The 26,319-nt window shown below is 47.9% G+C and overlaps 1 protein-coding gene across 4 annotated transcripts in view; it reads right to left on the reverse strand.

Annotated features, from left to right (window-relative positions):
* Window positions 1-24,252, reverse strand: part of ETV6 (ETS variant transcription factor 6) — a 241,994-nt gene extending 217,742 nt beyond the window's left edge. For all 4 annotated transcript variants that reach the window (XM_061205381.1, XM_061205380.1, XM_061205382.1 and 1 more), the window contains exon 1: window positions 24,055-24,252. In XM_061205381.1, coding sequence (XP_061061364.1) covers window positions 24,055-24,087 — 33 coding nt within the window. In that variant the 5' untranslated portion in view covers window positions 24,088-24,252. The remainder of the gene's footprint in view (window positions 1-24,054) is intronic.
* Between the last annotated feature and the right edge of the window lie 2,067 nt (window positions 24,253-26,319).

Raw genomic sequence — 26,319 nt, forward strand, 5'->3', positions numbered from 1 at the left:
GCAGTGTTGCACAACCCGGTCACCGTGGGGAAAATACCAGAAACAAACCCCCCAAAATCCCCTAAGTCCGGAGCCACAGGACACATTTTAGCAGGGCCCCAGATGGTGCCGAGCCAAGGGTGTTTCCATTTTCTGTTTTCTGCACATCTTCATGACACGAAAGAGACTGTCACCTCTTCGGATGGTAAACCCTTGAGGACAGGCACGCTATGACCAACAACTTTTGGAATTTTCCAACGTGGAGCTATGGTGCTACTTAATGAAAATGACTCGTGAAACAAAGTATTACTTTTTTTTTTTTCCCCCACTTTAAAAGCCTGAGCTTCCCTTCTTGGGTCACCGGCCGGCCATCTGCTCTCTGGCCCAGAATTCCTGCTTTCCCTCTTCCTCCACACGCCCATTTGCACATCCTCTGGCATTTTACATCGCTATGTCCCAGGGCCTGTGCAACTCGCAAGCAAGGACTTCCCAAAAATCTAGGCAAAAAAGGAAGGAAGCTAACGATCTGGCCACGCGAGCTCAAGCCCTTTATTGTTTGCTGGATTCCGCACATTGTCCTGCCTGGGGGGCGGTGGGGACGTCTGCTGTCCCCAAGGTAAACGCCAGCCAACGCGTCACATGTGCGTTACCGTTACCTTGTACCTTTCAGAGGAAGCGGGTACGCAGGTCATTCTTTCTGAGTAAAGGAAAAGTCTCTGGGATACATTTGCATTGGCAGAGGAATGAAAATGACACCTGCTCCAACCAAATTCCATGAGCCAGCGCTCCATTCCTGAGCTTTATTACTGAACCGCACTCACAACAGTCGTGACTCACTGCCAAACCCCGGTTTGGAGACCACAGGCCAGAGTCTGACCGGGCTGGTCAGGGGAGAGGAAAGATCACTGTAACAACAGTCACTGGCAATTTCGGGCCAGGATCAAATGCGGGACCATTAGGCACGAAAACAACTGAAAATGGAATCCGGCAATAAAAATGAGACCAGCCCTCTTATGTAAGAGATAAAACCGATGTATTTGGGGCTTCCCTGGTGGTGCAGTGGTTGAGAGTCTGCCTGCCAATGCAGGGCACACAGGTTCGAGCCCTGGTCTGGGAAGATCCCACATGCCGCGGAGCAACTAGGCCCGTGAGCCACAACTACTGAGCCTGCGCGTCTGGAGCCTGTGCTCCGCAACAAGAGAGGCCGCGATAGTGAGAGGCCCGCGCACCGCGATGAAGAGTGGCCCCCACTTGCCGCAACTAGAGAAAGCCCTCGCACAGAAACGAAGACCCAACACAGCCAAAAAACTAAATTAATTAATTAATTAAAAAAAAAAAAAAACGATGTATTTGGAACAACTACAACTATAAAATGTGGAGGGCTTGGGAGGACAGAACACTGATTTGTGAAGGAATGCTCCTCAGACACCTCCTATGCGAACTCTGTATGACTAAGAAGTTCAAGGTTTAGACCTGGCTTTGCTGCCTTTTCACACGTAGAACTCTTCTGAGTTGTCCCTCAGTTACTCAAGCAGCAAAAGGTGTAATGCCCTGACTGCATCCTCTGGATGCTACGAGAGCCCTTCTTTCATTCTGCTTGCCCTATGACCTCTCCCCTCCGGCCTCAGCCCCCTCTCCAGAGCCACCTCGTTCTCACAGACGTCCCCAGACTGTTTCTCGCAGAAGAAAGCCACACACCCCCCTCCTCACTCAGCCTTCCCACCGCCTCAGAGCGCTGCCCCCTCGCAGCCCGGCCCACGCCCTCAGAACACTCGGGCCTGGGCCACGAATGGGCCGCAGGAGAGCCGCTCACAAGTACCAGCTCCAGCAGCTGAGATGCTCTCCCTTCCCTTCTGTCACTGAATGTTCAAGTTCCAGGTGAGTGAGGAAGGCCGGGTTTTGGAGCCTGGAGCATCCTCCAAACAGGGAAAAGGCTGAGGGATTCGCAAAGGGCTTTCTCATCACCACGCGGTCTTCCCAGGCAGTGAGATGGCAACAGCATTCATCCCGGGAGAATCTGGGGCTTCCCACAAAGCCACTGCAGTGGGGACTTCTGATGTTCCGGGGGACTCGGCTCAGCACCTTCCTTCCCTCACTCCAATCTGGAGCTCAGTACTGCTGGGTGGTCCCTTTCCTGAAGACGTGGCAACTCTGAAGAGCAAACATTTCATACCGGGGACCCCAATTACACGTGGTGAGGGTCGCCGAGGTTTCAGTAAGGTGGCCGTCTGCCACAGGTGGCATGGTTTGTGGGCTCTTCTGTTGATTCCCTCTTAAACTCTCCTTTAGCTCTGCCTTTCGATGAGTAGCACTGTCTATCATATGCAAGCTTTGTTTCGCCCCATTAACAGAGGACAATTGTATTAGCCATATGGGTCTGAGTTCCCGTGTTATTTAATTGCTACACTGCTGTGTTAACGAAGTTAGGAGGGGGGTTGGCAAGCACGTAGATCACCTTCACGTACAGATATTTGTGGTTTCATTTTTCCTTCTGCCAGCTTGCCTCTCTGTTTCAATTGCCTACCATCTGCCTTTGAACAATCTAAGTGCGAGCAGATAGATTTTATTTGGAGGATGCAATGCTTTGAGCTCATCCTAGAAAAGCATTTTCATATAGTGGTGTTCAGAGCATTGGGTGCTTAATAGGATCTCGGAGGCCATTCAGTTTGGGCCGGGAGTTGGTTTCTTTTCACAGTCGAAGTACATTATAAAATTAAAAACTCATGATCACAGTTTTTTTTAGTGGAAGGAAACAGAGTGGTCAGGGGGCTGGAACCAACCTCTCACCTTAAAATGAGCCCTGAAACACCCAGCGGGAGTGCAGGCAGCCGGACAGGGGAGCTGATGGAGTGTTATGTATAAGGTCTATTTCCCACTCCACCGTCCTTAATCGCTTTGAGTTTTTCTTGTTTTTTGTTTTTTAATCCATACATGAAGACCTTCTGAGTTTGTGGTTTTCTTCACAGGACCAAAAACACCCAACTGAAAAGGAGACATATTCACTCTGTTCACCTGGTTGATTTTAAAAAGTGTTCACTAAGTAGAGTGATTTGACTTGAACTGATCTGTTATTTAGAAAATACTCCTAAAATACTCCTAAAATAAAACCACCTACTGAGTTAGAAATCAGTAAGATGGCAGGGAGTCAGAAGACCTGGGTTCTAGTCTGAGTCTTGTCTGAAACTCCTCAAAGCTGTAGCTCTAAGTGTCTAAACCCTAATTCTAATGACTCTTCTGAATGACAAGTGCTCAGCAGTCAGAACATTTTTAAACCCTACAAGGCAAGTTTCAAGGCGTTAATACTTATGGCAGTGTCATACTTTAAGTGGAAGGAAATTTCACCTACCACCAAACCATATTCAAGCTTTACTTCTCGTTTACAAAGAGGGAATTAGTATGTATAGCTGGCCTGGTCTTAAAACTGAGCCTATAGGCCACCTCCCTAAATCTTCTCCCCACTATTTTTAGAAGAGTGAGAACTTCTCTGCTTTCATTACTAAAATGAGGTTGCTCTTTGGTGGGGTATGACTCAAACAGAATTCCCTCAACTCTTTCCCTCTATTCCCAGAACAGGGTATGTTGAAACTACGCTTATACTGAAAAATCTTACAAATGGGCAGTAATGAGATGTCAAAGAATATGGCTACTTCAGTAAAAGTCTGACGAGGAAAGCCCATTTAAGGAAATGCAGTTTTACTACTTATATGCGTACATTGTGCACTATAAACTCTACTATAAAATGAGAAAATGATAATTCCCAATAGGCTAATACCCTACAGTAATATATCGCCAACATTAAAACTCTTAACATACAAAAATTAATTATTAGCTGCTGAAATTAAAGCAATAATTATAATAATTTCTAAGGCCATTAATTGAAAATCTCATACATTTAAACTGGGTTTCTTACCCAAACTGAATGAGATCCACATAAATTACAAAAAGAGTAACTTTCAAGCTTCTCCTCTGTAAGAATCACATGAACTATTTCTCAATTATTATAAATTTGGAATTATCACTATACCAAAAGCTGCCCAAAACCTACTTTTCTTCCCCTATTTCCAAAGGGCTTGCTTGATATAAGTACCAAATACTCACTATTATGTCCATTTAGCAAATTTAGGTAATGAAAACTGGTATAATAATCTCTAACTAATAGGAAGGAATACCAGCGTACCCCAAAGAATAAGACAAACTTAAAGGGAAAAAGGAAACAATAAACTACAAAATGAACAAACCAAGATGAACAAGTACTAAAACAGTAATTTGGGACAATGGACTATCACCTCACAGCTGTCAAAGTGCCTATCATCAAAAAGAACACAAATAACAAATGTTGGCAGGATGTGGAGAAAAGGGAACCCTTGTACACTGTTGGTGGGAATGTAAATTGATGCAGCCACTATGGAAAACAGTATGGAGGTTTCTCAAAAAACTAAAAATAGAACTACCAAATGACCCAGCAATTCCGCTCCTGGATATACACGCGAAAAAAATGGAAATACTGACTCGTAAAGATACATGCACCCCAATGTTCCCAGCAGCATTATTTACAATTGCCAAGACAAGACATGGAAGCAGCCTAAGTGTCCATCAACAGATGAATGGATAAAGAAGATGTGGTGTGTATACACACACACACACACACACACACACAATGGAATACTACTCAGTCATAAAGAGTAAAATTTTGCCATTTGCAGCAACGTGGATGGACTTAGACGGCATCGTGCTAAGTGAAATAAGTCAGACAGAGAAAGATAAATACTGTACGATATCACTTGTATGTGGAAACTAAAAAATACAACAAACTAGTGAATATAACAAAAAAGCAACAGACTCACAGATATATAGAGAACAAACTAGTGGTGACCAGTGGGGAGAGGGAAGGGGGAGGGGCACGATAGGGGTAGGGGACTCAGAGGTACAGCCTATTAGGTATAAAGTTAAGTTACAAGGATATATTGTACAGCATGGGGAATCTAGCAAATATTTTACAATAACTATAAATGAAATATAAGCCTTTAAAAATTGTGAATCACTATATTGTACATGTGTAACAATATTGTATAGCAACTATATCTCAGCTTTAAAAAATAATAAAATAAATAAAACAGTAATTTGGGGAAGGAACATGATTCGGGCAGAATCATCAAAGAACAAAGAGAAGGGCAAGAGAGAGTGAAGATAAGCCAGAGGCCACCAGGGGTACCAGAGTGCCCAGTCCTGGGATGGAGCAAACCTGTTTTTGGAGAACTCACGTCAGCACACACTGTTTTAAAGGTTCACAAACCACACATTATGTGCTGGAGGGTGAGGGTTTCTACTCTGGGAATATGAATGAATGCATGATGAAATGAAGGAGAAAATGTTATCTTAAAATAGAGAAAAAGAAGGCTCGCATCTGAACCGAACATGGGAAGTGCTCCCCAAAATAACTTTACAGGGAAAAGAAAGACTGGGGGAGGATGAGGAGGGACCCGGGAACTGAACGGGAAAGCTAAGTCGGCTAATAATAGAGACAGAAGGAAGTACTGCGCCCCAGGAGATAGAGACGCAAAGGAAGAAAACGCAGGCCGGTTGGCCTGGGAATTGCGGGTAATTACCCTATTGCACAAGAGGCTGTACGGCCGGGGCCTGACCAAAAAAAAAGAAAAAGTCCATCTCTCCCCACCCCCCAACTTCTTTTAGATCAGACTTCGAAGTCACTTACAGCACAAGCTTGAGACTGGCCCCTGCAAGCCTTAAAGAATTCGACTACTAACTGTGAACAGCATTTTGATGTTCTGGGAATGCGTGTGGGTTTGATGTGGTGTCGGAACCGAAGTAAAGCTCAGGAAAGGGAAAGTGAATTTATGCAAAATTCATTTTTTTGCAAAACTCTTTAAAGATGAATATGTGTGTGTGTGCGCGCGCGTACATGCGTCCACGTGCACACGTGAGTGGGTGTGTATATACTTAGACCCAATTGCAAAGTGAGAGTTGCAAAGAGTTTTGGGGGTCTGAAGACACGGCCCTGAGGTCAGTCCAGTACAGCTGGAGGAAAGCCAAGTCCAAGAGCACCCGGGGCAGCTGCCTGCCATCTTAGAGTGCAGGACGTGCCAAAGGAATCAGGCTGCTGGCCAAGGAGTCCAACATCCTGCTCTGAAGATGGCCAGTAAGGAGGCGTGTGCTCCTGGGTGTGTTTAACAGAGGGAGCACACCTGGCTGGGCAACTGTGCAATCTGATACCACAGGGGGGAAACTTCTTCCTGATCTCAGCGCGTGATCGGATTCTGCCCTGAAGCAGAAGGCTTAAGTGTCCTTGCAACTTTTATCCAGAAGAAAGACAAACGGACTCACTCGTCCTTCTCAATAGCAGCCAAGGGTCATAAAAAATGAAGGAAGTACAGAGGAGACCCACAGTGTGGTGTCTTTGGTCACTGAGTGTCACCTTGGCCACGCTGGAAGGCTGGTTGGCAGGAAAGCTATTCTGCAACAGGCCTGATCGCACGCAATTTTATTTTTGACAAGAGCTAAGTTGTTAAAATATAACAGCGCACCCTTTTGTAAGCCTTGCCACATAAACGAAAAACACTGAGAAGTCCTTTATCAGATGACATGTCACAATTTAGGGTTTGGAAAACACGGTAACTCCTGCTGGGGGATGGGGGATGCCCCCCTACACACAATTTCATGGGCACTTGTTACTTCATTCCTATTTCTATTTCAACAGCTCCTTAAGGAATGCGTCCTGAAACTTTCCTCGTAGGCAGGTCAACTTTTAAGCAACACAAGTGAAACCAGTGACTGACGGCCCTAATGTAGTCACAGAGGTTGGAAAACGTGTCCATAAGGAGGGTGCTAGAACTAGGACTGTAATGCCTCGCAGGGCCAAAAGGGACGGAGTCCCAAGATTAGACTGTTTGTCCTGACGCTCAGGAACCCAGCTCCCACCAGGGCCAGGCCCAGGCTCCTCTGCTGCCGGAAGAGTAAGCTTACCCTCGGCTCTGGTAAGGCCGGAAGGGAGAGAGAGGAGGTGGACGAGGAGGAAATGGCCCCTCCATCAACAGCCTTGGCAGTGGAGAGGCTGGGCCAGGGGAGTGACAGTGGGAGGAGCCCTGGCGGCACCACGTCGTCCGGGCATGAGGTGTATGAGTTGAGGGTTCTGAGGAAGGCACACGCTTCGTGGCTACCCGCACCGCAGCAGCTTCATGAATGTGACTTTTCACTGGGCACACACTGCCCTAGGCTTTGCTGCTCCCCAACGCGGCTCAGAGGAGCATCCCTGCAACAGCACCCGACCTGCCTGCCACACAACCCCTTGTAGAGCCTGTCTGGAAGGCAAGGGAAACCTAGGACACCCTGCGAGGACAGAAGGGCCTGGGGTCAAGCACCGTGGAGACGGCCCCACCTACAGCCAGGAAGAGCCCGAGGCCAGGAGGGCTGGCGGGCAGCTGCAGGGCAGCTCGGGGAAAGAGACGTGCTGGCAGACGACAGTTTGAGGGGAACTGTAAAAGAACCCTGGCTGGCGTCTGGCTGGGTTCAGGAAGTTGCAAGTTTTCACCTACCCTGATGCCCCAAATCCCACCTGTCTGTCAATGGCAACAAGCGTAGGGAGAAAAGGAGCCACCTGGGCCCCTATGGAAGGCCCAGGTGTGTCTGCTTGTACCTGAAAATACCTGGCTTCTCCAGACTGGCCCATCTCACACGCGTCAGACTGTTCCTAACTCTAACATACTCCCCTGACAGTCTTGTCTTTAAGGACACAGCACTGAGTTCTCCACTGTAAATGGAAATGTTGAGGCTGTCATACTATCCATACAACAGGGCCTGGGGCTGGTTTTCTAGTCTTGTGGTACCTTCAGTTTTCTTGCTGCTTTAGCCCCTAGGGCAACCCACTGGGAGTGAACTAGAGCTCCAGAGCGATCATCCCCCAGGTAAGTGTGGAAGAGAGCAGGGATCTGGAGGAGAAGGCCGAGGAGCTGACGGACGGAAGGGTCAGATCCCTCCCTTTTCCTGGAAGGGCAATCCCAGACTTCGCAGAAAACTCAGAAGCTGCCCTGCTCCCAGGTCACCTCCGCCACCCGGTGAACAGACGGGTGAGGCAGAGAGCAACCGGCGGCCCCTCGTTCCCGGAGTGTCAGGACTGCACGCGCTACAACTAACAGCCCCCAGCTCTCTCTCCCAGGCCCGAGGGGCATCCTGAGCCAAGAAAAGAGGACGGATTACTGATGTGTTCACTCATTTGGGGCTGTCCGTGCTTCATCCTGCACAACCAGCCTAAAGGTTCTCAAGCCTCGTCTCCAGCTGCCTATGTTCCTCTCTGGAATATGGGCAATCAGGATGGAAAGATCTAGCAGGTGCTGTGTGTGTACGTGTCAGTTCAGGGATTGAGTCTCATGGGGGGACTTAGGTATTGGTGTGGCCCTGCCACGCGGTCCTGACACTGCAACAGAAATGAGGTCTCTCCCTTTCTTCCTCCCTCTACCTTCAAGGGGTATTTACTCAGGACTTCAACTGTGCAAGGTTTTCAACTTACACTTCTCTTATGTAGCACAGAGCCTAGCGCCCACTGAGCCCATAACAGAAGATTAATAAATACTTGTTGATTTAAAAAATTCAATTCAACTAAAGGACACTGGACCTTCTCTGTGCCAGGCACTGAGCTGGACAATGGAAATATAAAACGAATCCATCCGTCAACCTCCTGCTCTCAGTGCATTCTGACTCCAGCTAGAGGATGAGGCACAAGTAAACTATAACAGGATCACTGCCAGTAACGGAGACAAGTTCAAAGAGGTTGTAGGATGCTGTGCCTGACAGCACCAGGGAAGGCTTCAGAAACGGGATTCAGATGACAAGTTGGCTACCAGGCAGAAGAAGGATCGGGGCAAGATTGCAGGCATAAAAGTTCATAATGTGGTTTGGGAGAACGACAGGTATTGGTTGGACGACAACGTGGGGCAGGAGGGTGGAGATGATTCTATTGACAGAAAGGCAGCCTGTCCAGGGCCTTGATGCCCTGATCAACAGCTGGGTTTCATCCTGAACTGCAGTGTCAGGAAGGGCCTGGTGTGATCAATTGCTTGTTTGCCAAGAATCATTCTGGGTTGGTTGGGAAGGAGCAGGGAGTGAAGGAAGGAAGATCAGATGGGAGACAGCTGAAGAGTCCGGGGCCAGAGGGAGACAGTGTTAGTCAGGATGGAGAAGAAAGAACAGCGTGAGAGACATGGGGTGTGGACCGCACAGGATCCAGAAGCCTGGAGAAGCAACCATGGATGAGTCCCTTAGTGCCCCGTGGACCAAAGAACGGTCCTCACTCACCACCCTCGTCTTGGATGGCTTTTGTGGCCACACTGGCCTTTGAAGGAGAGAGAGATGACTTGGCAGAACTATTATTACTACCCTCCTTTTGGCTCTTCTCTCTGGTGATTCGTATCCTGAACAGTTTTCTTTAGCTCTATCTTTATGCCCTGAGACTCTTAGATTCTTTTAATAGAAACCTCCACCAAGAAAAGCTGCCATCTTCTCTCCCATTAATCAAGGTGCTCATCAGCACCTCTTGGCAGTTATCTAACCTACATGGGACAAAAATAAATAAATAAGTAAACAATAATAATAAGGCTTTGCCAGGCTAGCAAACTGATCCAGGCAGGGGATTATAAGAGACACCTGTTTTTCAACACAGCAGCTGCGAACACAGTAGAAGCGTGGCATCCTGGAAACAAGAAAGAGTTCTCATTAAAATCCAAGAGTAGCGGAAACTGCCATGGACCAATTTTCAGCTATGTCACCTGAATGTGAAAAGAAGTTCAAATAAGACTAGACACATAAGGGGAACTCTGCTTCACTGAACTTGGAATCTGAATGTCAGTTTGCTTATGGGGACGTGATTTACCTATTCATCCAAGTATTCTAAATCCTTAAAGCAGCTATTATGCACTTAGGGTGTTATCATAAACATACGAAAGCTTTTTGAAGTCTGGTTGATCCATACCCCGTGCTGACCAAACACCTCTTCATTTAAACCAGAACACAGCCCAATGGAGAAAGTGGACACTGACATAGGAGCAAATAGACAACATTTAAAATTATCTTTTCAAGATACATGCACCCCAGCGTTCACAGCAGCACTACTTACAATAGCCAAGACATGGAAGCAACCTAAGTGTCCATCGGCAGATGAATGGATAAAGAAGATGTGGTACATATATACAATGGAATATTACTCAGCCATAAAAAAGAATGAAATAATACCATTTGCAGCAACATGGACGGACCTAGAGATTATCTTACTAAGTGAAGTCAGTCAGAAAGATAAAGACAAATATTATATGATATTACTTATATGTGGAATCTAAAAAATAAAACAAATTCCTAAAAAATTTACAGAACAGAAACAGACGCACAGACATATAAAACAAACTTATGGTTACCAAAGGGGAAGGGGGGTGAGGAATAAATTAGGAGTACAGATTTAACAGATACACACTACTAGATATAAATAGATAAACAATAAGGTTCTACTGTATAGCACAGGGAACTATATTCAATACCTTGTAATAAACTGTAATGGAAAAGAATTGGAAAAAAGAATACAGATATATACACATATATGTATAACCAAATCACTTTGCTATACACCTGAAACACAACATTGTAAATCAACTATACTTCAATTTAAAAAATTATCTTTTCAGTTCATTCACCACTGAAAATACACACACACACACACACACACACACACATCTACCAACATATAAGCACCACAGGCAAACTGTTTCATAGCTGCAATATGTACACATTACCTTTTCAGACCAGACCAGGGAGATGCTCTTAGAAACAGCTTGTTAACAGCCCCTCGCATTGTTGTTTAACAATCCGTTTATAGCCCATCAGGAAGCCAGCCCTCCAAGGAGATACATTTTACATCTACATGTAGGGTTTCTTTGCCACAAGGCTGGGTTTCATGCAATCTTTCACTCTATACGCTGGAAAACAGATTATGCCATAATTGCTGGGACATATGATCCTATGAGCATGCAACACATCTGCATATATACAAACAGAGTCACAAGAGCAAACCCTTGGAATAAAAGCAGAATGATGTCCAAGGAAGCACAGCCACCCCATACAGTCCCGACTAGAACTAAAAATAGTGCAAAAAGGCCTGGTGTCAGCTACCCTCGCACCGTTCCCTCTAGAACACGCTACTTCTAACCTCCAGTGTTGGTTTTTTAAGCTTGAGCCTTCAATAACTTTACTTAGAAACCTTTCCCTGACCCAAAGAAGCTACTTTCCAGGCTTTGGATTGTGGAGCAATAGTTCAATGCACTTCAATTATGAGGCCATTAATGTACACAAGATGCAAACAAAGAGCAAAGCTGAAATTGTGAATTTCCCCCAAAGCCTAACATGTGTGCCCTGGGGACACTAGGGCCAGCTGAGAGATTACCTTTCTGGCAAATGGAAACCCCTGAAGTACCGTCAACTGCCCAAAGTGCAGCCAGCTGGACCAACGCTTGCCTCACCCCGCCTGGGGAAGCGTGAGGCCAAAACTTCCCCAAAGTGGCGCAACCTTGTCAACACAGCCCCACGCGGAGTCCCAGAAGGATTAAGAGAGAAAAGCACCCCAAGTATATACAAGACCCCAAGAAGAATCACAAGCACCAATATGGGGGCCAGAGCTGTGAAGTGGATTCTTCCTAATAATCCATTTGGCATGTAGCCTGGCAGTCCACAAACATGTGCATCAGGTAGGATAACGAGATTTGCCCAAACTAGGCTCTGCAGGTCACCCTAAAATGGACCCAAATAAGAAACAGGAGGTGTTGCGAACTCATTTTCACCTATAACCTAGATAAAATTAACCAAGAGGCAAGAGGACTATACTCCGTCCACCCACACCCCCGCCATGGCAAACCTTTAAATACCACAGTTGAAATGGAAACGTACCCAGAACCATCGTTCCCTTAAATGGGACTGTTCAATGCCACGGCTAACTACAAAAGCAGGCGCAGGCATTCCCCCTACCTTACAGAAGCTCCATTTGGCCATTTCACCAAATTTTTCGAGACAGACAAATTCTCAGAAAAGCAGGCTAAGGTTAACAGTGACTTGCACCCCGGGGCCCGGCTCGTCCCTCTGCTGGAATAACAGGGCCTTTCGGCGGGGTGTGTGTGGCTTTCTGTCTTTTCTTGCATTTTTAAGGTTCTTTTCCCTCCGAGGCCTCATTCCACACATCTCCAAGCAGAGCCCACGACCTTGCACCCAGAAAATGAGAAATAAATCTCCTGCCGTTGATGTCAGTGGTTCTTTATTCATTTTCTAGGGTAGGGAGCTTAGGAGAGCCAAGGTGCTAGGGAGGGTGGGAGCATGTAAGACGGGTATACTAATAGGTGCCCTACTTGAGATGTAACCCAACACCTAGGTCCCTGTGCCCATCTCCCTCCCGTCTGGGTGAAAGTTAAAGATCCCCTTACAGCATGCTGAAAGAGATTAGAGGATCATCACTGCGGCCTTCCTGTGCTCGCCAGCATTCCCCCAGGATTCCATCGTATCCAAAAACTGCTTCTGACTTGCAGCTGACTTCTGCTTCCGAGAAGTGTGCCCTCACCACTCATGCACGGCCCCGCCAGGAGCACAGAGCCTCAGAGACGCAAAAGAGCAGACTGCCAACTTCAGAGAGAGAGCCTTTGTTTCTCTGGGTCTGAGGGCAAAGACTCTTGCCTTCCCACCGGGTATGGTCTCCCATTCCACCTCACCCTAAAGTGTTCAAGTCAGCAGACCCAGGGCAGGACTCGGGGGCACAGAGTCAAACACGGAGCTGGCAGCCTTCCAGGGGACTTGAGATGTCGTCAGCCAAATTGGGTCACTCAGGTCTCCACATCCGGGAGGAGAGGAGACTTACCCAGACTGGGGACCCCTTAAATGACAGTTCTCCCACCCACTTCACCTCACTTCGGAGACAGGCCAGATCAAGAGGTGCAGAGTGAGAGTGACCCTGACTGCTGTCCCCACCCATCACTGGCCACGACTGTCAAGACCATTAGGAGAGCCACGGTCTCGACAGAGCAAGGCACCAGTCAAGTGAACTCATGACCCGGATTTTTCAGATCTCCCAGATCTCAGGTCAAAAGGAGGACACGGCAGCTACCAAATGCACGAGGGGTCCAATCTTTCAGATTGCCCAGTTCCCAAAACCAGACGTGCCAACTCCAGGGCAGGAATTTGGACACGAGAGCACACACAGAGGCCCAAAGAAATGAGAACTCACTTCTGTCCCTTTGGGTGCCCAGCCTGTGATCACAAATCTACACACGAAAAGACAGCGCTGGACCAGATGGCTGAGTCAGGAGACACTACCATGTGGTCTGCTCTGGCAGGAGGCCGACGTGACGGTCAAAGAGAGTGTCTGGGAAAGATATATGGTCTAGAACAATGAAGGAAGGAAGTAACATGGAAAAAAGTTGCCTTCCCTTGTCTGAGCTTCCCCAAAGCAGTCCAGAAAAGTACACAGCAAACGCCTGCTACCCTTTTATAAAGTCTCAGGTACGGTTCCTCTTGGCTATACCACCAGTGGCAGATCTATTTATCCGAGTACTAATTATTAGGCTTCAGACAATACTAGTCCCAAACTGTCTCTTGACCTGGAGTCTTCGTCAGGGATGCCAGCACTGTTCTGGCCACACCACAGCCGGGCTGGCACACGCGAGGCCACCGCCGCACACCTAGACCCACACTTTCCCCAGAGACCCAGGGAAGTGTTAGGGACACGGGTGACTTCAGAGACAGAAAGGCTGTTCTTTGGGGGTTGATTTTTTTTTTTTTTAATTACAATGCTGATTTCTATCTGTAGCTCATTTCTTCCAGGAAGTACTTGAGAGTCAGCATCTCATCTTTGGTTGCTGCTTCCTCATGTATAGGGGATGTGACAGAATCAGGGATTAGTGACCTCATGATACAGAGAAATCTTCAGAAAGATGAAGTCACCTGGCCTCCTCATAACCCACCAGAGAGGGCTGCAAGACAGCTGAGCAGAAAAATCACCAAAGTTCACTTGTGTTTTCCAGGGCGAAGGGAGAGGAACGGTTGCCCTCCAGACCTAAGCTCTTTCCTCAACGGCCTAAAAGTGCCCACACCTGCTTCTGGGGACGGCGGCGGAGGCCGCGAACATTCTCTCCACTATTCCTCAAAAAGGGCTATTTTCCAGGCCCCATTTCATCTTCTCATTTAACATGGATATCAATGGAAAACGCAGGAACGCACCGTAAGTCCACAGCAAAATACTGCTAACAAATACTTCAGCCCCCCTCTTAACGTTTACTAAAAACAAAGGTTCCCTCATGCCCCAAAGTTACAAATTTGGCTTCTTCAAACTCTTTGGTCTAAACCTCCACGAAGGGCCATCCACTCCTGATGCTTGGAACTGGAAATTCACCACCCACGGCAAACAGTGTCCGCTCTGTGGTCAGACAGACACGGGGCTGCGTGCCACACGAAAGCGGACTGAAGAATGGATGCTCCCTCTCGAGTCTCGGCCCGGTCGCAAAGAATAAGCAACTGTATGAACAAGCAGAGCCCTGAATAGGTTCGAATACTTGAGGGCTGAGTAATAATGCCCATCAGAGGCACTGTACAGCACTTCCAGGCTTCTTCGGGTTTTTTCCTTGCCTTTCATCTCTGGAAACGTATTCAGAACCCTGCTAGCTCTGCCCTCCCAATTTTAAGATGCAAGAGGGCATCTGTTTCTACCATGTAACTGCAGTTGGCTCCTCGCTCCTGTTACTGGGGTCTGTGTTCAATGAAAGTCAAAAGCGAGGCTTTGCTGAGCGCTGACTGAGTGACCCCAACCCTGGGAGAAACTCATGGCGACGGTGATAAGAGCCCAGCCTGGGAGTTGGCCCACCTGCAAGACCTGGAGTTTAGTTCAGGCGGTGCCACAAACCAGCCACAGGAGCTCGAGCAAGACATCTCAAGGCTCAAGCTCACATCTCTGAGCTCCATTTTCTCAATGGTATAATGCAGGCACAGGACTAGAAAATCTCTTGCCCCTTCTAGATCCCTGTGATGGGAGGATATACAAAGAGGGAGAAGAACTAAGTTTGGGTGTTTTTAAAACAACGTAAGGCAGTGCCAACAGCCCCCAAAGACAGGTATTTTTATTACCACTTCAGACGACTTAACAGGTTCAAGCTTAAGATGAACAAGTTCAAGAAGCAGGATTCACACTCGGGTCTGTCTACTACAGGGTCCGTCCTTCCCCTAGACGCTCTTCACGGTATGGCAATGACTGGTCCCCTCTTCTCGGGAACTTACCATCCCCTTAAGGGCAATCAGTGTTACAGAGGAGAACCAATGAATAGCATCAGGCAGAATAAAGTGCAAATCAAACTCTGAAGCAGCGCTGATTGGAACTACATGGGAGCAACACTTAGATCACTGAGTGTACGCACCCACGGTGCTCACACCAGCGGGGCCGCACGCCCTTTTCAGGTCATTCGGGAAATGAGATCGTTTCCCGTGTGTCTCACTCCCACATACAAAGGGAAAATACCCCCGAGGAACACACGAGCTCTAGTGAGCGTGCAGATGTATTGGGTAGCTCTCTCCTGTCTTCACTGGGGAGTAAGGTATTATTTTCATAAGTCATTCATCCAGATAACTGAAGCATGGCCTTCTAAAAACGTAACATTTCTATGCCAACCATTTCCGTTGGATAGCTTTCCAAAATGCATGACACTATTTCCTAACTTCCTAAATCTCATAATGTACAGTTTGTCTTTAACTTGGACAAGGTCATAATGACGATCATTAATACTGTCGGTCATTGTGTGGTGCCAGACAAAGGGGTTTCACTCTCTAGATATGAGTCCTCACGATGAAGCTATGCTTTCTGAGGTCTTGTCTGCTTTTTGCCAATTTTCCTGGTGTTTGTGGAACATGGTCCTGGGACAGAACACCTGGATCCTGACTCCAGCTCAGCTACGAAGAGCACTGTGATCTCAAGCAGGCGATTTAAATGCTGCTCGACTCAGTTTCCTCATCTGTTTCATGAGAATTAGGGCTTAGGCTTTCTTAGTCCCTTCTTAACTCCCTCCACGCCATGTCTCTGTGTGCTTCCTTCCCTATGTCTGCTCTGAAGACAGGCTTCATTAAAGCTGTTCAAATCCAGAAGTGTATAAAGTCAGAGGGCCCAAATTCTCCCTTCATTCCGGGAAATTAGAACAAGGCCCATAGGGTCAGATATCAAGCTATCAAGAAAAAAGATAGGGCTTCCCTGGTGGCGCAGTGGTTAAGAATCCGCCTGCCAATGAGGGGAACACGGGTTCGAGCCCTGGTCCGGGAAGATCCCACATGCCGTGGAGCAACTAAGCCCGCGAGCCACAACTACTGAGCCCACATGCCACAACTACTGAAGCCCGCGCGCCTAGAGACCATGCTCCAAAACAAAGAGAAGCCACCGCAATGAGAAGCCCGCGCACCACAAGGAAGAGTAGCCCCCGCTCGCCGCAACTAGAGAAAGCCCACATGTAGCAACAAAGACCCAAGGGAGCCAAAAATAAATAAATAAATTTATTTAAAAAAAAAGAAAAAAGATGATTCCTTTGGTGGTGCGGGAAATCAGGGAACACCTGAAGAGACATCAGATAGATTCCTAGAAATCACACAGTATCTTCAGATGGACATGAGGGATGGTTTTTAAAAAGCATTGCATTCGTGGATTGTGTAAAAAGTTTGAAATTGAAAAAAAAAAAAAAAAAGCAGTGGAAGGAGAGAGACTGACCAGGGTGTGACCAAGGTGTCTAGCTCCGAGGGTGGGCAGTATGAGAGGACACGGCCCCAGCCTGCCACCCACCTGATCACCTGATGACGGGGTAAGGAGACACTGGGGGAAAGCAGAGCAAGGCAGAGAGGGGAAAGATTCCTGAGAAAAACATGAAAAGGGCACAAATGAACCCACCCAAAGACAAAGTATCACTAGAGAACATCAGGGATTGGTGTACAAATGGGAGATCTGGACGTCCATTCCAAGGTGGGTGGTGCGACGTGACCATCTGGATACCCTGCCAGAGGGCCGGTTAGGGAGCACCCACCCAGAGAGGGAAGGAGCATGTCTGCCAGCTCTCTTCCCACCTCTCATCTTGACCTGTGGGAAGCTCCTCCACAGCCCCATTACTCTTGGTTTCCTAACTTTCTTCATAAAGGTGGCTGTCCTTGAGTCTTGGGTCAGGAGAGAAAGTGCTTTGGAACTGTAGTTCCGAGATGTAGACTCGGTGAAGCTCAGGCCAGAGTACAGCCTGGAAGATCTTAGCTTCACGGCTATGGGCTTCAGGCTTCTCCTTTGCAAAACAGGGAGAAAACCTGCATCCCAGAGGGAGTCGTAGAGAGCAAATGAGATAATGTAGATAAAACGCTTAGCCCAAGTACCAGCACACAGCAGCATCCAATAAACGATGGTGGTGATGATGGAGGAGGATGACCACCAAGGCAGCACACAAAACCCTTTAATTACCTAGAATTTACAAAGCTCCCAAAACGCAGGTGTTCCACAGTTTCCCATACGCTTAGTCCACAGGCCTGAGTAAGCAGTTAGCTCATCTGGGGCTCCACACCTAACAAACACAGGCTAATACCTTCCTTGTCACCACCCCACATACTCCCCAAATTCAAGGTCATTTAGCCAAAGACCAGGCTGAACTGTATACTTTCACTATCTAAGAAGAAAGGGTGATCAAGCAAATTAACAGAGCAATACTGATAGTACTATTTCGATGTGGAAGGTACAGTCTCCAGCACACAGCAGCCCTCATTTCTCACCAGCTGATGGTGTGGACACAAGTCATTTCTGCCTGTTCACACGGAGGCTTAGCCTGAGACGCCCTGGAAAGCCACACTCTATTAGGCTGGTTCCTGTATGTTCAAAAATCAATGAAAATGTGTTTTTTTTTAATAGGCTATTATTCTAACTTCTCACTAACTTTACTCTTTCTCTCTCCAAATACTAGGCTTGGCAGCGAATGGTCTTTAAGCTGGGCCCCTTCTGGCGTGGGAACCCTGCGTCAACTTACACTCATGCTATTCAACAAATCCACACAGAGATTGGTTTCTACAACAAATACGGCAGTGAAGGACTCTGCCAGAAAACCAACGCCACTGCTTCTCCTAAAGTAGCATTCACAGAGACAAATACGTCGTTTGTATACCCCACACCCTAGGGGGCTTCGTTTGGCACCGATTCACTCGGCCGGGAGATCCACACCACAGGACAACTTTTCAGCATCCGTAACAGAACGCACCTGCTCTTCAAGTTGGTCCTCACACCCCCTCCCCACCTGCCCCCCACCTGCCTCAGTGTGCTCAACTCAGATACACAGAATTTGTTTTAGTTCTACCTTCCTCTGGTGCCCATATTTGGGGTGTTTTTTCCCTTCACTTACCTATGCTAAAGAGGTAAGCTACTTCCCTAGGACCAGCTGCCATGTTTTTAGCTGATGCAGAGCCTATTGTTTATAAATTAAGGTGTATATTTGAGCCTAGGGCCCCCTCAAGGATTCCTCAGAAAAGGCCCTGCTAACAGGTCCAGCACCCTCAGCCCAAAACAGAAGTACCGGCCCCTCACATGGTATAAAAAAGTACCACTGCACCCCACCATCCCATCTTTGGGTATAAATCCAAAGAACTCAAAGCAGGATCTCAAAGAGGCATTTGTACACCCATGTTCACCGCAGCATTATTCACAACACCTGTGAGATGAGAGTAACCCAGATGTCCATCAACAGATGAATGGATAAAGAAAATATGGCATATACATAAAATGGAGTATTATGCAGCCTTGAAAAAAAGGAAATCCTGTCACATGCTGTAACATGGATGAGCCTCCAGGCCATTATGCTAAGTGAAATAAAGAAAGTATGATTGCACTCATATGAACTATTTAAAGTAGTCAAAATCATAAAAAGAAAATAGGAACGTGGTTACGGAGGGCTGGGAGAAGGGGAGAGGGGAAATGGGTGTTTAGTGGGTATAGAGTTTCAGTGTTGCAAGATGAAAAAGTTCTAGAGATCAGTTGCACAACAACGTGAACAGACTTAACACGACTGAACTGTACCCTTAAAAATGGTTAAGATGGTAAATTTAATGTTATATGCTTTTTACCAGAATACAAAAATTTATTGCTGTAGATGGTGGCGCAAATACAAGTCCATGAAGCCCTTCTTCCCTCATCCCCCACTCCTACTCCTTCCTCTTCTCACATCTAACAATATACCCTCTGGACCCAGGGCTCCCACACACACCATCTTCCTTGGCACGTACCTCTATGCCCTCATACCAGCTGGCTTGCGATTAAAATGGACCAAGCTGGGAAGTGCCAGAGTGTGCAGCCTATTGTATCGAATTTCCTTGGCCTCTTATAGGGATGCACCGTGAACCCAGCCAGTGAGGGACAGGGGCCTGAGAACCAGGAGGTCTGCGTTGCTCTAAACCTGGCTCAGTCACCGATCAGCTGAAGCAAACAATTTAGCTGTGTGGTCCTCCTCTCCATAAAAATCAGACGTTGTAGGGACTTCCCTAGTGGCGCAGTGGTTAAGAATCCTCCTGCCGGGCTTCCCTGGTGGCGCAGTGGTTAAGAATCCGCCTGCCAATGCAGGGGACACGGGTTTGATCCCTGGTCTGGGAAGATCCCACATGCTACGGAGCAACTAAGCCCGTGGGCCACAACTACTGAGCCAGCGCTCTAGAGCCTCCGAGCCACAACTACTGGAGCCCACGTGCCACAACTACTTAAGCCCGCGCGCCTAGGGCCTGTGCTCTGCCACAAGAGAAGCCACTGCAATGAGGAGCCCGCACACCGCAACGAAGAGTAGCCCCCGCTCACCGCAACTAGAGAAAGACCATGCGCAGCAACAAAAACCCAATGCAGCCATAAATAAATAAATAAATAAATAAATAAATAAATAAATAAATATTAAATAAGTAAGTAAGTAAGTAAGTAAGTAAGTAAGAATCCACCTGCCAATACAGGGGACATGGGTTCAAGCCCTGGTCCGGGAAGATCCCACATGCCGCGAAGCAACTAAGCCCGCGCCCCTAGAGCCCGTGTTCCGCAACAAGAGAAGCCACTGCAGTAAGAAGCCCGCGCCCCACAAGGAAGAGTAGCCCCCGCTCGCCGCAACTAGAGAAGCCCGTGCGCAGCAACAAAGACCCAACACAGCAAAAAAAGAAAATAAAATCAGACGTTGGCCCAGGTGATCTTTATAGTCTCTCAGCTCTGAGATTCTCAAAGTTCCCTGATTCACTTGTCAAAGACCCTGGGGAAAACTTAGAAGCCTGCTAATCTGAACCTTCTCCAGTGATTCCTCAAGGCCCTGTCTTGTATCTTTTACTCAGTTCCATGTTGTTGTTTGTTGAGACACAAAAGCAGTTTTTGAAAATGTTATCAAAATAAGAAAACATTATTACTAGGCCAAAATTCTACCAGTAATAATTTTTAGGCAGACACCCAAGGGAGTGCTCTAGGCCTCCCTGTGACAGCAGAATGGCCCTAGTAACCACTTTATGCAAGCCTGTGGGTGAAGTGTTAAGTCACTCCGAGCACACAGGACAGAGAGCGGAAAGGGTACTGACCTCCTTCCATGCTTCACTGCAAATCAGCAAACATTACTGACACACATTTCTGAGCCAGGTGCCAAGGTGGGCACCAGGACGCAAAGATAATCGCCACTAAACCCAAGGAGCTCAGAGTCGAGGAGGGGAAACCCAGAGACTCCCAGAAAGCAGCAAAATAGAGATTTCATTCCGCTAAAAAAGCCAACCAGTACGGAGGGCAGAGAAAGGAGGGGCCAGGGATGTTAGGCAACTATTTTCTGTACTATCCTGGATAGTTCTCGCCGGCCGCCCGGCCGAGCCTTACGAAGGGCTGTGTCTGCTGGGCCATAGTTACTTTCCGCTGCAACTTGGCTGAAGTTAAAACTGAACAGGTGACTTGAAGGTGAAGGCTGATGATGGAAAAGATAGCCTCTTCCTTTCTCCCGTACCCAGCAGTCAGCCATACGATCCTCCGAAAAAAATAATTTGACTTTTTACAGAGTTAGGTGACCCTGTCCTTACATTTAAACAGCCCCAAATGGTCAGGAATGGAAGCATTTAATCTCTCACGATGAGAGCGCCCAGTGCAGACAAACAGTGGGGCGCAGCCATAGTTTGGGTGACCTTGGGCTGGTCAACCTGTCTTCTGCTATAAACATGTGTCTGATATTAACTTCCCTGCGGTGCCGGGAACATGCTTATAAAGTGCAAAAGAAATATAAAAGCCAATTATCAGGCATTCATCTGGCAACCACCACCATGAAAGTGATACATACAAAGATGTCACTGACTGATTCAGAAACTTTCACCCTGGAAATTCCACCGAAATCGTACACTACTCTTTTCTAGCAGAACTAACACTGCTCAGAAGTAAACAGAGTACTTCCCTCTGTGGCTGCCTCTGGTCAGGCTCCTCTGTGCTCCATCACACCAGCTGCTGAGGAATTTACTGCCTGCTGACCAGCTGCTTGTAAGGAATGAGAGCCAGGGAGGAAGGTTTCAGGAGTAGACAGGAGGAGTGAAGGAAATCTCTCCACACAGAGAGCCTTCCGTGTCACATGTCCTCAGGATATCAGAGCCATCAGGTCATCCTTGAAAGCTCCCGACATTCATTCCCTGCTCCACAGAAAACTTTATTGTTTACAGGACTGTAGAAAAAAATCCCAGTTCTTGTGGGTTCCCAGCAAACATTTTGTATTATGCAGTCACTGTACCACATCCCAAGGACTAAGGGAAACACCGCACACATCACCAGAGCATTTTCAGACAAGCTAGAATAATCCCAGTCCTTGATCTCCGGCGCTTCTTACTGGAACGTTGCAAACTAAACAAACTCCGTGGAAAAACGCACTTCACACATGTGCATTTGAACATATGCACAGTCCAAGCAAACAGTCATATTCTGGTTCCATAAAGAACAATCCAAAATAAAAGTGATACTTTCATTACTAGTGAAGACCATTAAATCTATTCTAATTACAGAGAAATACAGAGTGAGGAAAAGAGGCTCCCGAAAAGAACTGAGGGGTAAACGATAAGGAAAAAAATGATATACAAAGTATGGCTGCAATTTTTATGTCACATGTAAGAGAGTGTGCTGTCTGGGTTTGGGAATGATTCCATCCGTGTGTGTAAGGAAAGGGCTGCTGTAGCCTCCCATGGGGGTACAATAAGATGAACACCTGCAGCACCCAAACATAAGCCCCTCAGAACAGCGGGCATATGCAGTCTCTTTAGAAGAGACATCAAGAAAAGTCACAGAAAGGCTTGTTTTTTGTTGTTTTCACCCTAAAACCACTATCTCATAGCTGGTCCAGGGTCTCCCCGGGTCAGATTTATTGCCATCGAGTTAAATACAATTTACTGATTTCATACCCTAGTATTTAGTTACCTCTGTTTGTGTTATGAAGTATCAGATAAATTAGATCAGGCATACCGTAGGATTATCCTGAACTCGTAGAATCGAATTTATACAGCAAAAGAAACTGGTTTTGAAGTATCAACCTACCTAACATCTTTACTCTGACACCTCCCTGCCACCGCAGACATACTGCTATCCCCAGATATGTACAAACACAGAAACCCGAAAGTTCCACTGGGCGTTTTTTTGCTAGGCAAAAACAAAGAAACCCAACCCACCTTTTCAGTTCACATTAGCCCTAATTCAAACCCCATGAGAATCTGTCCTGATAAGAAACACTAACACCTGAGTATAATTATGAGCCCTAATAAGCAAACATGATAAAATACTGTTTCCTCTAAACAGATCCTATGGAAAAGCGGTGTTAAAACTGGAAAGGTTTCTCGAATTCGCCATAGATGAAGAAAACTGGTTACTTGTTCATTGTCTCTGCAGGGTCCCCTCAATGAACATATTTAATGGGCCAAGCCACAAACTAACTTCAGGAGCTTCAGCCTGCACGGAAGCAAAAGGCTTTTCCATCTGGGTACTGATGGAACAGTGAAATGGAAGTGCACACCAAATGCAACGACGGGCAAAATAATTGGGGGAGATGGACAAATCAGTCTGCCTCCTCACGGTGGCAAACTTTACGACAACTTTCTAGAAGCAACAAACCGCAGCACCACTAGCCTTTAGAGACACACACAAATATATAAATGTACACACACAACTACTTGGAAGGTAAATGCTGTGTCTGCAAACATCCTTCACCATCCTGCATTTACAATACTGAAAACCATGGCCAGAAAGCTGGGAGATTTCTACTCTTAGCTCTCCTCTCTGCACTGTCAAACTGGGAAGGTCATTTTGTATGGTCACTTAGATAATTCTCCCTCTCTGCAACACGGGAGTTTTCTACTTTGGGATTGCTCAGCGTTCATATGCATCAGAGTAAAATAACCATTCAGCGACTTTATTCACCTTGGTTTAAAGGGAAAAAAAAGAAAGAAAGAAAAGAAAGAAATTCATTGTGCAATGCCCAGGAAAAGCTGACACCACGACTGTCTCTCCGACAAGCGCTTGCAATTACAATGCGGGGGTGGGGGGAATCTGTCTGATCCGACTCTGTGAGCCCTTAAAAAAAAGAAATGATTCCAGTCCCAATGGAGCCGGAGAACTTTTTTTGCTAAGGAGACCACCCCTCGGGAACAAAAGTTCCATTTCGGTCACATGTTGGGAGTAGGAGTAGGGACCAGGTTTTTTAAAAAGCGCACTAATTACGGGGGTGTTTTACAGTCCTGGAGACCACTCGGGCTCCTCCAGACCGACGGTGACTGGCATTTCATTGTCAAAAAGCAAAGGGGTGAGGTGAGGGCGCAGGAGCCGACAGGGCGCTCGGCGAGAGGGGGGGAGCAGCAAGGTTACACTAAAGGGTACGCTGCCGCCGCGAGCCGCGTCTCCTTCCCCGGCGCCCCAAATAATTTCCTGCGAACAGAGCCACTGCAACAGTCCCCTCGCAACTGAAGAGCCCACTACGACTGGCCGGGCCGGTGCAGCTCAAGGTTTTCCACCCCGGAGAGGGAGGGGGAGAAGATCTTTACCTTAATGCTACACTGAGCAGGAGTCTCAGACATGTCTCACAGCGAGAGAGATCAGGAAGTTCTCAGTTTTTTTCCACTTTCCTTTCCTCTCCCCAACCCAGAAACGCTCCACGGCCGGCCGGACGCGGTCATTTAAGAAGTTTCTTGCAGCATCTCTCCCGGCGGCCGCCCCGGGGGGCCGCGAGCGCGCGGGGCGGGGCGGGCGCCGGCGGAGTCGCCGCGCGGGGCGGCGGGGGCGTGGGAGCCGGGCGGCGCGGCGGCGGGGTCTGCAGGTCGCGGCGCGGCGCGGCGACCCGGGGCGCAGCCCGGCCGGCCTCCCGCTCTCTCCTCCCACCCGGGCCGGCGCCCCCGCCCCCCGCCCTCCCGCCGCTCTCCCTCGCTCTCTCTCTCGAATGTTTTCCTTCCTGGAAGAGAGAAACTGAAAGGCAGAACTGAGAAAGCTCTTTGCTCATTGATCTTGAGAGTTTCAGTGCAGAAACTGACGTGAATTCCCAGCACTGAGCTCTGCCTCTTAAAGGAGCCACCAGGAAATAAAAGATCGGGTTACAGCCCCGCATCGGAGAAATAAAAGCCGGGCAGGGAGTGGGGGGGAGGGGCGGCGGCGGGGGCGCGGGCGGAGGATCCCGGGGAGCGGGGCCGCGCGAGGCCGCGGCTGCTAACTAGGCGGGCGGCGCGGCCCCCGCCGGCCTGGCGCGGGGCGTCCTAGGCTCCGCTGGGCCGCCGCCTGGCTCGCGGAAGACACGCCGAGAAACGTTCCATCGGGGCCCCAGAAACCTCAGAACAGGTTTTATTAAACGCCTCCCCCTCCCCTAGCTCCGTCTCTTGGATACATTGAAAGGCACAGGGTTTCCCCACCCCCCGCCGAGCGCAGACGCAATGAAAATAATTATATAGGAAGGGACATTCCGGTAAGGACGCGGAATCCGAAGGAGGAAGTAAAACAATAGCCTTTGTTCTGCTTCTCGACCGCGGCCTCTTTAAGAGAATCCACCAGGAAATGGGAGATCGGGTTACAGCCCGCACCGGGGTAAAGGGGCGAGCGAGCAAGCGAGCCGCGGAGCGCGACGTCGGAGACAAAGCGGGGCGGCCGCCCGCAGAAGCCCAGCCTGGCCGCGGGGGATTCCCCGCGAAGGTGGGCGCCCGGAAAAGAGGAGACGCGCGCGCCCGCCAGGCCGGGGATGCGGGCGCTGCCCCAGCCGAGCACGCGTCCTGGAAAAGGAAAGGCTGTTGGGCGGTTATCAAAGGCAGTTGAGTTCCTTTTCCTGACCCCCCCCCCTTCCTCCCTGTTTCGAAATCCTCTGTCTTTTTAAAGCAATAGCGGCCGCTACCAACCGAAATAGGTGACTCGACTGCAAAGTGGACAGGACGTGTTCCTGGACATAATACCCCTCCCCAGGACCGCTTCTCTGAAACCGTCATTGGCGGATGGGACGACCCCGGGATCCTGCCGGGGGCGGAATATTTGGTTGGAAAAACAATTGAGAGGAGGTTAAAGCCTGTCGGGCTGAAGGTTCTAGCCTTGAGTACGTGTAGTCTGATCACTCTATTATTTTTATTGTTATTTATAGTCCCTGAAAATGCTCTGAAGTGTCCACTGCAGAAGGTTGAGAACATTATAATTATGTTTAAATTCTAAACCCTGCTAATACGTACGGCTTTAATGTATGGATGTGTATTAAATTACGAATATATAAATACATATGTATAATGTGTGTCTATAGTATATACAGATAAACCAGGACAGATTTCCCAGATCCTCCCCATCCTACGGATTTTTCCTACCCACTTGCCTTCATCTCTCCACATAATAAATTGTGTTCAGACTTCTTCACACGCTCATTCGAAGAACACTCTGAACCAGAATTTATTAAAGGGGTTGGAATGGGAAAAGAGTCCTGTTGCTGGGATGGTGGGAATAATGGGATTTTGTGAGTCTCCGAGGACCTCAGCAGTCCATGTCACCTGGTAGTCCTGTCCTTCCCGAGAGCGCTCATGTCCACATCAACTCTTCTGCCCTGGACCACCTGCTGCTCCCCACCTCAACCCACACACACGTGTCTGCCTTTGCTCCCTCGGCTGGTGTTGGAGGCGTTGGTTCTGATGTCCCATTGCTGGGTTAAGTCCTGTAAACCCCTACATCCCTTACTTATCAGCATGATCTTTGGCAACTCACTTTTTCAGCTTGGGTAAAATGGGGTGGGGAACATTACCTATCTCATAAGATTCCTGTGAGTATTAAATGAGCAAATATATACAAAATGATGA

This window comes from Eubalaena glacialis, chromosome 11 (genome assembly GCF_028564815.1).
Source record: "Eubalaena glacialis isolate mEubGla1 chromosome 11, mEubGla1.1.hap2.+ XY, whole genome shotgun sequence".
Taxonomy (NCBI): Eukaryota; Metazoa; Chordata; class Mammalia; order Artiodactyla; family Balaenidae; genus Eubalaena; species Eubalaena glacialis.